The sequence below is a fragment of the Pavona decussata genome, unplaced genomic scaffold (assembly GCF_977016875.1).
Source record: "Pavona decussata unplaced genomic scaffold, jaPavDecu1.1 SCAFFOLD_331, whole genome shotgun sequence".
Lineage (NCBI taxonomy): Eukaryota > Metazoa > Cnidaria > Anthozoa > Scleractinia > Agariciidae > Pavona > Pavona decussata.
Window position 1 is genome coordinate 20,126 of NW_028145719.1, and position 15,341 is coordinate 35,466.

General features: G+C 36.8%; 1 protein-coding gene and 1 long non-coding RNA gene across 2 annotated transcripts; both read left to right on the forward strand.

The window, feature by feature from the left end:
• The first annotated feature begins 8 nt into the window (after positions 1 to 8).
• On the forward strand, positions 9 to 15,056 carry LOC146453396 (peroxiredoxin-5, mitochondrial-like). Its single transcript, XM_085096683.1, has 7 exons — positions 9 to 168; positions 2,178 to 2,312; positions 3,110 to 3,151; positions 5,751 to 5,837; positions 6,860 to 6,898; positions 13,971 to 14,132; positions 14,808 to 15,056. The coding sequence occupies exons 1-6, from the start codon at positions 79 to 81 to the stop codon at positions 14,130 to 14,132; spliced, it is 555 nt and encodes a 184-aa protein (XP_084952809.1). The 5' UTR covers positions 9 to 78; the 3' UTR covers positions 14,808 to 15,056.
• LOC146453397 (uncharacterized) lies at positions 11,330 to 11,559 on the forward strand. Its single transcript, XR_014859507.1, has 2 exons — positions 11,330 to 11,433; positions 11,501 to 11,559. It is a non-coding gene; the product is annotated as an uncharacterized LOC146453397 (long non-coding RNA).
• Positions 15,057 to 15,341: the final 285 nt, after the last annotated feature.

A 15,341-nucleotide genomic window follows, 5' to 3' on the forward strand; every position in this document is an offset into this window, starting at 1 on the left:
TCCGAACACGTTCCGAAGATTTTGTGACGGATTCCGAACGAACGAAGAGTGTTCCTGCTTGGGAGGATTACCTTAGTCATGCAACATTCAGTAACTCGATTGAGAGGGATTGCTTCCGTGTTTACTCGTGGATTTCGCTCTACTGCGTCAGTAGCTATGTCGATCAAGGTAGGATCTTTTGAATTTTCCTCTCTTCTTCTCGCTTTAATATTTCCGCCCAGTTTCCAGGGACAAATTCAGAAGTTTATAGCACGTGAGTTTAATTTATAGCGAGACAGACGTTGCACAAGGAAACAAGTTACTCCGCAGCTCACTTGAAATATTGATCACGGCAATGTGGCCTTTTCACAGGAAATTTTTTCTAACTTTTGGGTGTTTTTATTATTATTTTGTTGTTGCAGTTTATTCTTTGCAAAGTAGTATTGGTTTAGACCGTGATTTCCCAGGGTACTAGAAGTATATTTGCAGAATAAGACAGTTCGTTGAAATTGAGCTTTGATACCACAAATGAAAGCTCATATGGGATGACTAAGCACTTTCTTTTTCCGCATTGGAGCTGAATATTAAAGCTACATGTAGAGCGCTATAACTACCACGACATACCGTCTGCAGAGAAATGTTGGACTTATACATGTTATCGATTCCTAAAACATCGGATTTGTTTCGGAAATATCATGTTTATAACCTCGCAAACTCCAATAACCAGCGTCTTATATCACTACTTGATACATGCAGTTCATCAGTCATGACACTACCCGAAATGAGAGACTGCCAAGGACAATGATGTCAATTTTTAAATTGTGTGTTGAGATTGAGGTTCATTTGGCCCTAATGTGTGGATACATGACATCTTGTGGTCATTTATTGAATGGATATATTGTCACAGTCTCCACTTGACTCTGTATTGGACTACATATTAAATATTACTCTCAGTGACAAAACTACCCTAAATCCTATCTATTTAGTTCCCCAGTGGGCTTTTTTTTTTGGGGGGGGGGGGGGGAGCCGGGGGGAGGGCTTTAAATGCAGAAGATGGGGGCTTATATGATCTAGCAAAACACATTACCAAGAAAAAAAAGGAGTTAATAGACTATACTTATGCTAAAATAAAAGTAGTGTGGAATGAGATTTCTAGTCTTCAAAGCAAAGGCCCGTTTTCATCTTTCAAGCAAATACAAATTTGCCCTTATGGTAATTATTGTAATGCCATCTGTCGTCTATAGTAATTTACAGTTGTGAAAGAAAAGGGAGAAGGGGAGGATCAGGGCTTTAAAGCAGAGTTGGGTGGGGTTATGCTAACAACTTTCTTCCTCTTAAAGAGAGGGGCTTGTTAGAGGGGGGGGGGGGGGCTTAATAGGGGATTTACAGTGCTTTGTTTGCCATATATCAAATATCAAATCTAGGTTTTCTTGAATCAAAACAGCTGATTTTGTTTTTCTCTAAGGGCGCGTTTTTTTATTCACAATTCTGGAATGAGAATGGCCAGAATGTAAAATAAGCGCGTTTTTATATTCCGCATTCCTATTCCGGAATGGGCAGAATGCCATTCCATCCATTCTGCTCCCAGGGGCAGAATAAACAGAAAGTTGTGAATGAAAATTTAAGATGGCGGACGGCGAGATGAGCGCTGCGGATTCAAATACGTCTCTAACAGAGAAAAAATCAGGTTACACTTTAGGACATAATGAAACATTGCTTCTAATTTCCTTGCACCAAAAGTACAAGGTGATGTTTCATACAAGAAAAGGGCAATTTGGCAAGTGATTGCCGATGACATGAAGAAAAATGGCTAAACTCTCCATTGGCGGTAAACTGCGAGAACAGGTGGAAATGCCTTACATCTTCGTTCCAGGCGTTTTTTTATGCAGGCAATCCGAGTTATTCCTAGCATTCTGTACTAACCATTCTTATTCCAGAATTGTGGATAAAAAACGCGCCTTTAGTCAGCACTGATTAAAACCCTAAAACCTTAAAATTCTGTATACTGAAGGAGTGAAGAGGGTTTGAGGGGGGTGTGGAAGGGGTGGATATCCTGCCACCTATCAGTTATGTCATGTATGCCAACAAATTGTGTCTTTGAAAAATACCCAAGATGATCGATTCCCATTGATCCAATTTTGTAAAAATGTTCACATTATTTTTTTTTTGTATGAATAAATTATGTTTTATTTTTACAGGTTGGTGATAAGCTTCCATCCGTTCAAGTCATGGAGCAAACTCCAAAAGACAAGGTTGATGTTGCACAATTATTTGCTGGCAAGAAAGGAGTACTTTTTGCTGTGCCTGGAGCTTTTACACCAGGATGCTCAAAGGTTTGCATATAAATGGTGTAACTAACTGACTTACTTGAAGTTAATGTTCTCCTTGCCAAACGTGGAATACTTTATTGACTATAAAATCATATAATACGTTAGACTAATAAACAGTACACTAAAATTAATTATTACATACAAGGGCTAAATAATTGAACAGGAGAATCCTGTTAATACAACCATCTTCTGGCAGCGAAAAAGTGGTTGTAATAATGAAGGAGTTGTATTAACAAGGCCATTGTAAAACGAAGGAAATAACTGGCCTTTAGTAATCCCTTTTACAGGCAGGCTTGTTAACTCTACACAACCCCTAATGGGGAGTCCAGAACCTTTCCCTGTCTGGCTTCTCCTATGATCTGTCCTTCATTACTGAGATGTAGTATCTGCCAGCATAGCTACCAGGAGATCACAGAAACACACAAACCCGGGACATTAATTTTTAATTTTTTGTTGACTCATTACTCTAATTAACAGAATGATATGACTCGCAAGATGCACTTTTACAGTGCTTTCTGCCATGATAAAAATAAAATGATATCACCATTGGGCAAAGACTGTAGAAAATTTATGATATTGTTCATGGCATTTCAAACATCTTTTAAATACCATCATTTTCTGATAGGTGTTTTTCAGGCAGCTATTAAAGAGCAAGAAGTATACGACAAGTTGTCAAGTTATGTGTGCAGAACTTTGACCTCAAAATAATAGCTGATCTTTGATGGTTGCATAATGATGTAATTTTATATAAATAATCTTAGTCAGACTGATTTTTTGCCTTTTGTGTTGTTTTTAATCAGACTCACCTTCCTGGATATGTTGAAGATTTTGACAAATTCAAGGTACGTAATGAGAAAGTTGTATAATAAATTGGCAGTTAAACCTCCCACAACTGCTAGCTTGTACCTAGTATTTTATGACCAGGTTTCCCTAATACTGCTGTTTGGTACCAATAAATTTATTTATCGACCTGAACAAGTAGAGGGAGACATTGTGAACTTATGTTCTTGTCCAAGGAAGCAACGTTAACATTGAAAGAGCAACCCACCTGCAGCCTTGAACCATGCCTGGCCCTCTGATCTTTTAATAATTACCAACTCTTGCTCTTTTCATAAAACTAGTAGTAATCACGGATTATTGGAGTGCGTTTGATTCCTTACACAGGACAAAACTTAGTATGGTGGGCGCTTTTCTGTTCGTTTTAATTTGACTTATTTCGCTTGTTTTACTCTTTATGCAACTTTTCTTTATTGCAATAATCATCATCTTCACAGAATATTTGAAGTTTCCTTTCCAAATTAATAACCACAGTTTTACTGCTGGTTACCCAGCCTGAATAAAGCAAAGTTAATGGGCAAATAAAACTCTTAACTTTGAGGGTGAAGAAACATCTGGAGCATGAGGGATTAAATCACTCTTCCACCCTGAAGCTACGAGATTAGGGGCAAACCCGAGTACGTGACAGATCTGACAGACAAAAATTATAAAATTATAAGGTTGCATGACATTTGCAAAATATTTTCGTAGCGTCTTTAATCATTGAAGAACATACTTTAACACAACACGGTATACTTTTATTTCTACTTGCTACTACTATTTACTAACAACAAGATTTCAAGGTATTTCTTAATACGCTACGCGAAAATCCTGCTGCTATGAAGCGATAAACATTTTGAATGTGGAGATCTAATTAGCATATTGAAAGTCTTGATCTCAGATAACCAAATGCGCGTGTACAAGCATAAAAATCTAACACAGAATTAAAAATACTACCGCAGGCGATCGACTATATATTTCCATTTGCTACTAAATCTTACTGTTTATCAGCTACTACAAAGGTATTTTTTATACTTTACGCGAAATTTCCACCTCTAGGAAGCAATAATTATAAACATTTTTCAGGTTGGGATCTAATTAGCATATTGACAGTCTTAATCTCAGACACAGGTATAAAAATCTATTGTCGAAACCTCAAGAATTCAGAGAGATGAAACTGTTACCGAGACAGTACACTATTTGCTTTTACTTGCTACTACTCTTTACTTGCAACAAGAAAGATATTTTTGATACTCTATGCGAAAATTTTGCTGCTATGAAGCAATAAACATTTCGGATGTAAGCTTACTCTACGCGAAAATCCCACTGCTATGTGGGACTGACACAAACAACGTCTGCAAAGGAGGCTAACCGCTATGAAGCGATAAAAATTTTGAATGTTCCGATCTAAATAGGATATTGAAAACCTCATGAATTCGGAGAGAGAAAAACTGTGCTACCGTATTGTTCATCGCAAATGATCCTGTATATGTCCTTGTTCGTCGAAGAGTAAAAGAAACAAAACCTCTAAACTTGAGTTGTGAGACGAACACAGTCTGCTGGCTGCTGTACACAAACTCCAGCGAAGCACGAGGCAGAATGCTTTGTGACGTGCACAGGGCACCTACGCGATCACAGGCAGCCCAGAAGATTAGGAAGCCTTCTTCCTTCGTCGAATGCAATAATGTAAATTTATGCTGTAGACGAAACAATCGACAACAACAGGGTTACAACAGTCAGGGAAAAGTCAGGGAAAACATATTCTTTTTCAACATCAGGGAATTTTACATCAAGTCAACTGTGAAGGAACTTCTTTGAAATCCTAACCCAAAGTCAGTGGAAAGGCAGGGTACATATTTTTTGCAAAAGCGAACACTGAAGCAAATACTACTTAAATATTAAATGTCATACTAATTTAAGACAAGAACTATTCGTAGATTAAGGCAAATTTGATCACTACTTGATTAACTTGATGTAACACCAATTATTAACAAGTGTTTCCTTGTTGGCATTAAGGTTAAAGGTTGTTCCAAACATTTTCTGCAAAGGAGATAATTTCTGTGGCTTCATTGCTTGGCTTATAAATGGAATTGTCTCTGGTGCTCAGTGAAATGTATTCTGATGAGTGGAACCCTGTCAAAGATCAGCTTATAATGAGACGTAAAATTATGTTAAACAAACTTTAATTTTTGCAATCAATATTCTAGATCAGGAAATTTCACTAGACTATGTAACTGTAATTGGAGGTTGCAGTAGGGATTAAAATTGGGGGCAAGTTGCATAAAATATTTTATGATGGTACATAATATACAAATACCTTATAAAAAGCTCTATTTTAGTTGCCCCTTCTCTAATAAGCCATGTTTCTGGGAACTGTGCACTTAAAGTTTGGAAAAACATCTTCTATATACAGTTTGTTCAAGACTTACAGTTGTATTTAGGTTTGCCACAAGCCTCCCTCCCCACTACCCCCCCCCCCCCTCCCACCTTCCATGTTTTGAGGCCAGAAAATGATTAAGCTCCCAGGGCTATATGAATCAGTAATAGAGCTTTTACAGTAGTTACCCCAGCATTTGGGTTTTGCAAATCACCCCATGTTTTAACAATGATTTCATGTCTTTGTAGGAAAAAGTAGATGTTGTTGCTTGTATCTCAGTTAATGATCCATTTGTGATGGCTGCTTGGGGAGAGGCAAACAAGTGCGAGGGAAAGGTTTGTGTATTGTGAAATACCATAAACTGCTGCTTATAATCCCCCCCCCCCTTCTCCCCGGCTTAAAAGCCCCCTAGTTATAGGCCCATCTACCTGTAAACCAAAAAATACATCTGATTATACCACCCCCTCCCCCCCCCCCCCCCAATATAAGCCCCCATCTAGTTTTGTTCATCTTGTTAGTTTTAATTTTCGTTTAAATAAAACAATTAAAAATCAACACTGCTATAGCTCATTTCGAAACCATTTCTTTTTTCATTCTGGCTATAAGCACCCTCGGATATAAGCCCCTCCACTTTATCCAGCCCATCTAAAACCCCATACAAAGTTGTATAAGCCCAGGGTTTATAAGCAGCAGTTTATGGTATTCAGTGTAAGTAGTCCTTGTTTATCTAGTAAAAACATCAATATATCCATCAGTACATCTCCCTTTTCTCCGGACTGTACTTTTTAGTAGGCTTCCAAAGCTTTTAAACAAGACACAAGCTCTCATGCATGGTTCCTGTCAAGTGATATAATTATGAAAAGGTTTCACAAAGAACGGGGACTAAAAAATCACCGAAATTAATATTTTTACCGCACTTCACGCACATTGTCATTGTTTTGCTTATTAATGTAAGTTGTTATTACATTTTTGTGAAGTTTGTATCTGCTGTGGCTGTCATGTATGCTTGAGGTCCCTAATAAGGATGACAGGGGGAAGGGGGGGGGGGGGGAGGGGAGGAGAGGAAAGGGCTTCAATGATAAGGAGTAAGACTTGGCATGGATTGTATGTAAACAGGAGAAGGTGACGAGTGAGGAGAGTGAGATATGAAAGAAAATTAGCATAAAGCGAGAAGCTTGGTAGCAGTGGTGGGTACAGTATCTGAAGAAAACAAAATTTCTTCTGCTAATTTAGTTAGCAGGAGGATTCTCAGGGGTGGGGGATGGGGTGCAGTAAGTGCAGGCTTCTCATACAGCCGTAAACATTTGTCAGAGGAGTTAAGACCCAAGTGAATTTGATTTCTGATTTTTTTATCCAGATCCGTATGTTGGCTGACACACAGGGAGAATTTACGAAGGTAAAGTAATTGATGTTTTGTTCGAATTATGAGCCTGAGTTCCCCTCTGGCACTCAATATAATTTATAACTTTTATATTTAGAATGAATGGTCACAATTAATTTTTTTTTACTAACCCTGGTGAAAATCTTTTTAAGATCCTTGAGGATCTTAAAGGATCTTTAAAGATCCACATGAGGATCTTTTTGAGGATCTTTAAGGATCTTGATTCATATCCTCAAAGATCTTGCAGGATCCTGTAGCAGGAACCTTAAGGATCCTCAGAGGGCCCTGCCAAGATCCTTAAGGTTCTTGTAAGGATCTTTATAAAAATCTACAAAGATCCTGAAGGATCTTAACGGATCTTTGCAGGGACTTCAAGGTTCTTAGAAGATCCTGCAAGATCTTTGAGGATATGAATCAAGATCCTTAAAGATCCTCAAAAAGATCCACAAAAGATCCTTATGTGGATCTTTAAAGATCCTCAGGAATCTTAATGGATCTTTGCAGGGACCTGAAGGATCTTTCTGGGAACTGAAGGATCTTAGGATCTTAACAGGGCATTAGCAGGATTCTTCATGGTCCTTGTGCTGTAGGATCCTTAAAGGGACCTGATGGATCCTTACAGGGTCCTGCTAAGATCCTTTAGGTTCAGGTTCTCTTAGGATCATGAAAAAACCTAAAAAGATCCTGAAGGATCTTAAAGTCTCTTTGCAGGGACCTTAAGGATCTTGACAGGGGCTTTGCAGGATTCTTCATGGTCCTTGTAGGAGCCTTGCTGGGACCTGATGGATCGTGATAGGGTTCTGCTAAGATCCTTCAGGTTCTTGCAAGGATAGTAAAAAAATTGGAAAGATCCTGAAGGATGTTTAAGGCTTTTTGCAAGGAAGGGACGTGAAGGATGTTCTCAAGGTTTCTGCACAAATTCTCAAGGATCGTAACTACTCAGGGATTTTCCGGAAAAATGGTAGAAAGATCCTTTTGTGCATCTCTCACAATACTCTTAATTTTCATGCACAAAATAAGTATCCTATTTAACAAGCAGTAAATTTTATGCCAAATGTATTTTATTTCTCAGATTATTCTCATCTTTTTACAAATAGATCTTTGATGTTTTACACTTGTAGAAATCTCATGGTTTAAAATCATCAATCCCTTACCACGAAACACAACAGTTAATGCAAAATGTAAAAATCCAAAAAAAGGGTAAAAATGTCTCATAAAGCTAACTTGTTTTTTTCTTCTTATTTCTTCCTTTTGTGTGAGCCCTTTGTTTTCATGAAAATGAGGCCACTTACATACAGAAAGACATGAAAAAAAATACTACAAATAAAGGATGAGAAATACAGACAGCATTAATTCTTTTTTCTTTCAAGCTGTAGCGCAACGTTGTTATGACTTGAAAGTTGAAAGACATTGTTATACCTACATGTTATTGTATTGCAACCGGTGTTGCAAGTTGCAGAAATGTGCTGTACAAAGTTGAACTAATGTCTACTTCAATGTGCAATGTTATCACAACTTGCAACAGGGTGGTAACATCCACAACAACACTATTACATGGTTGAAAGGTAAAATAAAATGTTGCCTACAGTGCCTAGTACAATGTCAGCTCTCAAAATAATACCCTTCAATAAATTTGTAAACTCGTCTTTTAGCTACAAGTCTCACTCTCAGGCAAAGGCATAATCAAGACTTATCTGGTTTTGAACTGTTACATTGAAAATTAAAAGAAATGACATTCACTCTAATAAATATGAATTTTGACAAAATTGAAAATATGTCAAGTTTACATGCACATTCTCCTTTAAAGTAACACTCTGTGAAGTTCCATTTTAAAGCACAGAAAATTGGCATTCTCATTGCACACTATAAAACCAACACCCATGAAAATTTCAGTATTTTTTCATAGTAAATCCATAGCTTTTCCAACACTTTTTGAACGGATTTTCAAGGTCATGAGTAAAATCATTTTCTAACCATTTTTTAACCATGATGTTGCCATGGAAAGAGCATAAAAAATCCATGAAAATAATGTGAAAAACAGCATGGCCCATGAAATTTCCTGCATCATGTATCAGACTATGAAAAACTCATGAAAAGTCCCTTTAGGACGGTGCCTACTTTTGTTACTGCACATACGTTCTGCGCATCTCGAGATTGCTTTGGGTGGTGCCTACTAATACAGGGGTATTTTTGCGTAGTTTAAAACTGTGCGGAGAAAGCAGAAATTAGCAAGTGCTCTTTGCATCCAAAAAGAAAATTTGGGGTAACCATGCATTTTTCAGAGATAATAAAGCTTCAATTTAGAGTACAACACCATACATTGCTTTGTATTTTACTGCTGCCTTAGAATAAGAAAGAGTAATTGTTGCTGAATTATCTCTAAAAAAAATGCGTGGTTACCCCCAATTTTCTTTTTGGATTCCAATAGCCCTTGCTAAGATCTGCTTTTCTAACAGTCATAAAGCTTGCAAAAATACTTTGGTTTTAGTAGGCACAACATGGAATTCCCATTTAGCTTTTCAGGAGATTTTCAAGGTCAAATTTTCAAGAGGTTCTCATGGGATTTTATATCATGAAATTGAAAAGCTTGTGAATATAATTTGATGAGAAAATGAAATAGGCTTAAAATAAACATAAAACAGGGATAATTTAATGGGGAAAAAATGGAAAATGGTGCAAAAATACCTTTAAAACAGATTTAAAATAGGGCATTAAATGTATGTCATGCAAGTTAAAGTAGGGTTAAAATAGCACTCTGCTGGTTTATAGATCCAGAAATAAAATACTGTAGCTATAAAATACATGTAGGTTGAAAATAGATGATGGTTTAAATCCTTGTTCTAAGCCTAGAATTATCATAGTTCGTGTGTTTTAATTAGTTGTAACATTTGCCACTGCAAATGATTTCATGGTCAATACTTGATATATTCCTGCACCTACACTGTAACTATATCTGGATGGTTAATTACATACATTACACACAAAATTATATAAATTTGTCATTCACAGACCGTATTCCACAGCCAGAGCTAAAAACAAGTAACAGCAAAAAACAATTTCACAATAAACTTCTCAGGAAAGAAACATTCAGAAAATGGCTTTGTCTTGAATTATGTAAAGGTCCAGGGGAAGTGCTAAATAAAAAAGAAAATGATTCGATATTTCATACAAAAAAATATTGATTGTACCCTTGCTGTTTTCAACTACATTGATATGATATCAAGTAATGACCAATACTCCATTATGCAAGTTACAAAAGTTTATTTGGTAATAATTATTCTTTCTCAGTAGGAGTAGCAGAAGTCATGATTTGCAACAAAATCAAATCAGTTAAAATAGGATCCAACGGTCATAAGTGACTTAGCTTATTGAGCAGGATTTGCTGACTTGACTCTGAAGCTGCACGATTGAGTATCAGCCTTGACCAGATTATTGGACTGAAATCTGCAGTACAACAGAAAAAAGTGCATTTTAAGTCAGTTCTTCTAAGTGATCAGTGGTCACTCAGTGATCACTGTGACAGTGATCTGGCAGGATCTGGGCAGTGCCAAATATACGCTTTTAGACACATGCTTCACTGAGCTTCTCATCTATAACAATCTTGTTGATTTCTGAGCAAAACTAACCTTTAACTCATGGTGCTAAAGAAAATATAAGCTTATACACTCCATGAAGTTGATCATGAACTCCAGGTCTTCATGCGACGTCAATCAAACCAAGATCACTAAGTCTTCAGCTTATACCAAGACATGATAACAACCTGGCTACAAATTACTCTGTCAAAAATTTTGCAAAGGCTTTACATGCATGAGAAAAATAAATAGGGGATGTTTACCTTAGCAATCTCGAATTTGCAGTTAAGCTCAAATAAGATTTAAGAAGCACATGCATTCGAAATTCCCATAGAAGATCTATAAAATCATACATTTTCATGCAGTCTTTTTAATCAAAATTATTGATTTCAAAGCTTACCTCTTACTAAAAGTAGTTATCCACATTTTTTTGCTTGAACCCAACATTTTGAAGCTTAATAGAGGTAAAAATCCACAGGAAATGTCTCCTGTTTTCTTGAATATTCCGCCTAAATCGAAAATGAAACGGTCTTTTCCGCGAGCCTGCAGTGCCATATCTGCTGACCAAAATGGCATTGTTCGTGCCCAGTCTACCCAGTCTGAATGAAATCCAAGATGGCTGCCGGTGTTGCTGTGACCCCACGTTTTCTTGCTCATTTTAAAAGCAAGCACTGTGCATGAAAGTTGTAGGAATTATGATTGAAAGCATTGCTGTTCTTTTTGGCATCAAATGGAGTCGAAATCCATTGAAGAAGGTCTGAATGTAGTATTGTTTTCACAAATGCATTTCAGTGACGTGTACTACATGTAAAGTCTTAAAGCTTTTCCAGGAAAGCAGGCAAGTTACAAATACTAAATAAATATCAGTTGCTCATCTTGGTTTTATGTGTTTATTTGCCCAATTAAAATAACAAAAATACAGCTCAATCTTGTGGTATAGAAAATAAGTACATCCTTGCTCTTTCTTCCAAACCATTTGTTATTATTGCATACATAAGCTTAAAGTTTATAAGTTTATTGCAAAGAAGTACCTGGTATATGTAAGTGTTAGATTGAGCAAAAAAGTGTACATGCAATAAGTATACATCATGCATTTGTCTTTTTTATATGGCTGAACATTGACGGTGTATACATCAACAATGATAAATACAAATAGTAACTTCACCTCAGATTAGGAAGATGAAGTTTCCCTTGGTGTATACAAAATATATACATACAACATGTGATACAGACAATCTAACTGGCCATTGCCTATCCTATTTGTAGAAAAAATATAAATAAAACAGTGTATTACTATGTTATTGAGCACTAGTAATATAGGATTACAGGCTGTTTTACAGGCTATTTTTCAGTTTGTTATGAGAAAATAGTAATAAAATACAACACCTTGTTCTATCTTGCTTTAAAATAGGCTTAAAATAAAAATAAAACACAAATAAAATAGATTCCCTCTTTTTTTCCCTATCAGGTAAAATAGGAATAAAATATAACTCATGCATTGATATGGCTACCATCAGTTGTTACCTGAAAATTCCACAGTATTGGCCCATTGCAGCTCCAAAAATCACAAAAATATTTAATCGACTGATCACAATCTAATGTTGTAAAGTTTTGTCCTTTAGCTTCTTGTGTTGTCAAAGTCGAAGAAAGAGATTTTCAGTCATTGCTTGTCTTCACATTTTGTGAAAATATTTGTAGACCCAGGAAATCTTGTTTTGTTGAGATTTTATGTGGCTGATCACTTTCTTTGCAAGAAAAAAAAATATTTAGTTCTGTTGCCTTTGAGGTGAGGTTTATAACTGCATTGCCATGTGACTGTGTATGGTTTATGCATGATTGAAAGGTGATTTCATCCACGACTGCAAAATTGGTACAATTAGCCTGTTTGGTTTCAAAGCAACCCCAATTATTTTTTAGTGAATTGTTTATTATTCTATATTTTGGTTAATCACAAGACCATGATTTGCAAAGTTCTCTAACAACCTGATAAGATTCTCATTACAAGTTTGTGTAAAGATCCTTGTAAGATCATTATAATAATTATAGCCTCAAGGATCCTGACAAAAATAATTGAAACGATCCTCAAAAATCTTTCTCAGATCCTCTCTGTCTCCTTGAAAGGATCTTCTTTAAATCCTTCTAAGATTTACATCAGATCCATGATGACTGTTAAGAATTTTGGGAAAGTTCTTTGAAAGAGATGAAATAAGATCCCTTAAAGATCCTTGTAAGATCCTCATCAAACCTTCGAAGATTCCTAAGGATCCTGACAAAGATCTTTCAAGGATCCCTGATAGGATCCTTTGAAGATCATTGTAAGATCCTCATCAGATCCTTGAGGATCCTGACAGAAATTTTTTATAGGATCCTCTAAAGATCCTCTTAAGACCCTTGAGGATCCTGAAAAAGATCTTTGAAAGATCGTTGAACAGTTCTTAACAAGAACCTTGTAAGATCCTCATCATATCCTTGAGGATCCTGACAAAGATCTTTTATAGGATCCTTCTAAGATCTTTTTAAGAACCTTGTAAGACCCTTGAGGATCCTTAAGGATCCTGATAAAGATCTTTGGAAGATCCTTGAACAGTTCTTTACAAGAACCTTGTAAGATCCTCATCATATCCTTGAGGATCCTTAAGGATCCTGACAAAGATCTTTTATAGGATCCTTCTAAGATCTTTTTAAGAACCTTGTAAGACCCTTGAGGATCCTTAAGGATCCTGATAAAGATCTTTGAAAGATCCTTGAACAGTTCTTACCAAGAACCTTGTAAGATCCTCATCATATCCTTGAGGATCCTTAAGGATCCTGACAAAGATCTTTTATAGGATCCTTCTAAGATCTTTTTAAGAACCTTGTAAGACCCTTGAGGATCCTTAAGGATCCTGATAAAGATCTTTGGAAGATCCTTGAACAGTTCTTTACAAGAACCTTGTAAGATCCTCATCATATCCTTGAAGATCCTTAAGGATCCTGACAAAGATCTTTGAAAGGATCCTTTAAAGGATCTTTTTCAAGATCCTGTAGGATCCTAATGAAATCTCTGAGGATCCTGCAGGATCTTTTAGAATATCTTTGAAAGAATCCTCATCAGGATCTTCAAGAGATCTTTACAGGATCCTCAAGAAATCCTCTAAGATCTGTGAGGATCTTTAAAAGATCCTTGTCTTCAAGGATCTTTAGAAGACCTTTGCAGATCTTTGCAGATCTTGGAGGATCTTTGAAGATCTTTAAAGATCCTCCAAAGATTTTCACCAGGGAAGGTTCAAAAGTTAGAACCACCTTATGTGACACAATAAACAGTACCACATACTCAGAAGTTACAACCTCCTCATATACATGTATTAGCACAGCACAATAACCGGGAAAGTACTGCAGAACAGCTTTCATTTGAATTGGCATTTATGACGATTTCATCTGCATACAGACTTGAGAGCAGCATTAACTTATTAAAGATTTGACCATGGGAAAGAAAAGCTTAATATTGTGAATTTTCCTGTCTTTCCCATTGTCAGGCAATCGGCATGGAGCTTGATGCCACTCCATTCTTGGGGAACGTCCGTTCCAAGCGTTACTCTATGCTGATTGAGGATGGAGAAGTGAAGCAGCTTCAGGTTGAGCCCGATGGTACAGGCCTGAGCTGCAGTCTGGCCAACAATCTTCTTAAACTGTTGTAGGTATGTAAAAAATTGGCTTTATCGTATGGCTTTAGTAAGAGGTTTTAGATTCCCCACCCCTCCACCCCCAACTGCCCCCCCCCCCCTCAAAAAATAATTAATTTATTAAAAAAAACACAACAACCTGGATATCCCAAATCTTATACCCATAGTTCTCTGGCTTTTTGGTCAGCGGGTGGTCGCCAGAAGAGACTCTAGAGAATTGGAATTTTATTTAAATTTTTTGATTGGCTGTCCCGTAACGGCTCGTAACGGCTTCCATTGTTTCACGCAGAAAACCTGCGGTAATAGAATTTCAGTACCCCAGAGTCTCTACTGGCGCCTACCCGCTGACCAAAAAGCCTGAGGACTCTGGGTACGAGATTGGGATATCCCAAGAACACCTTAAACTTAAGGTTTAGGTTTTTTAAAAGAGATTATCACTCTTTTTTTTTTTATCAGGCTCTTGGAATCGACAAAGTCTTGGCAATGTTTGTTTGAAATAGCATTCAAGTAGTTGTGAAGCAATTCTTTCCTAAAGGAGGTTTTATAATGGAAATGTGCTGTTTCTGCATATTGTTTATGTACAGCAATACATAGTGTTTTGGTAGAGTAAGACCCAACATAGTTCCATTTCATTCTTTAGCAATAGTCAAACACAAATTTTGAGATTGTGTTTTTCAAATTTCTCCTTAGGTATCACTGAAATAGAAAATGAAAGAAAAGCTAGAAGAAACGACACGAGACAAAGACCACAGATAGAGTGACTTGAAGAAAACGTTTTTAGCAGCAATAGCCTATCAAGAAAACAGATTACAAAAAACAAACGAAATAAGGATTTTAAATGATTAAATCCGTACTATTTAGAAGGACAGGATGGTTAGAATGCACTTACTAGGAAATAAACGAAAAATAAACAAAAAATATGGCATGGATTTACCTTGACCATACAGTCTGGTTGACTTGTTGGTGCGCGATATTTTTAGCTTAGCTGGAACTAAACCAAACCCTGCTGCACATTTTCTGAGATTGTGCAGTTCCAGAAAAAAACCCATACCCATCCCAAGGAAGATCATTGGAAATTCCTAGGGGGATGGGGGTCTTAAAAGCCAAAGTTTTAGAAGCAAAGTATGAAGCTGAACTGGAATTTCCTGGGGGAGGGGGTGCAAAACGAACACCTTCCGTGGGGGAGTATGGATATTTTCTGGAACTGCACATTCAGCATTACTG

What these genes read in the sequence shown, in the direction of transcription:
- LOC146453396 (XM_085096683.1), top strand. Translation starts at nt 79, where the DNA reads ATGCAACATTCAGTAACTCGATTGAGAGGGATTGCTTCCGTGTTTACT. An exon ending in CAGTAGCTATGTCGATCAAG is followed by an intron (nt 169 to 2,177) that starts GTAGGATCTTTT and finishes TTATTTTTACAG; the next exon opens with GTTGGTGATAAGCTTCCATC. An exon ending in AAGATTTTGACAAATTCAAG is followed by an intron (nt 3,152 to 5,750) that starts GTACGTAATGAG and finishes ATGTCTTTGTAG; the next exon opens with GAAAAAGTAGATGTTGTTGC.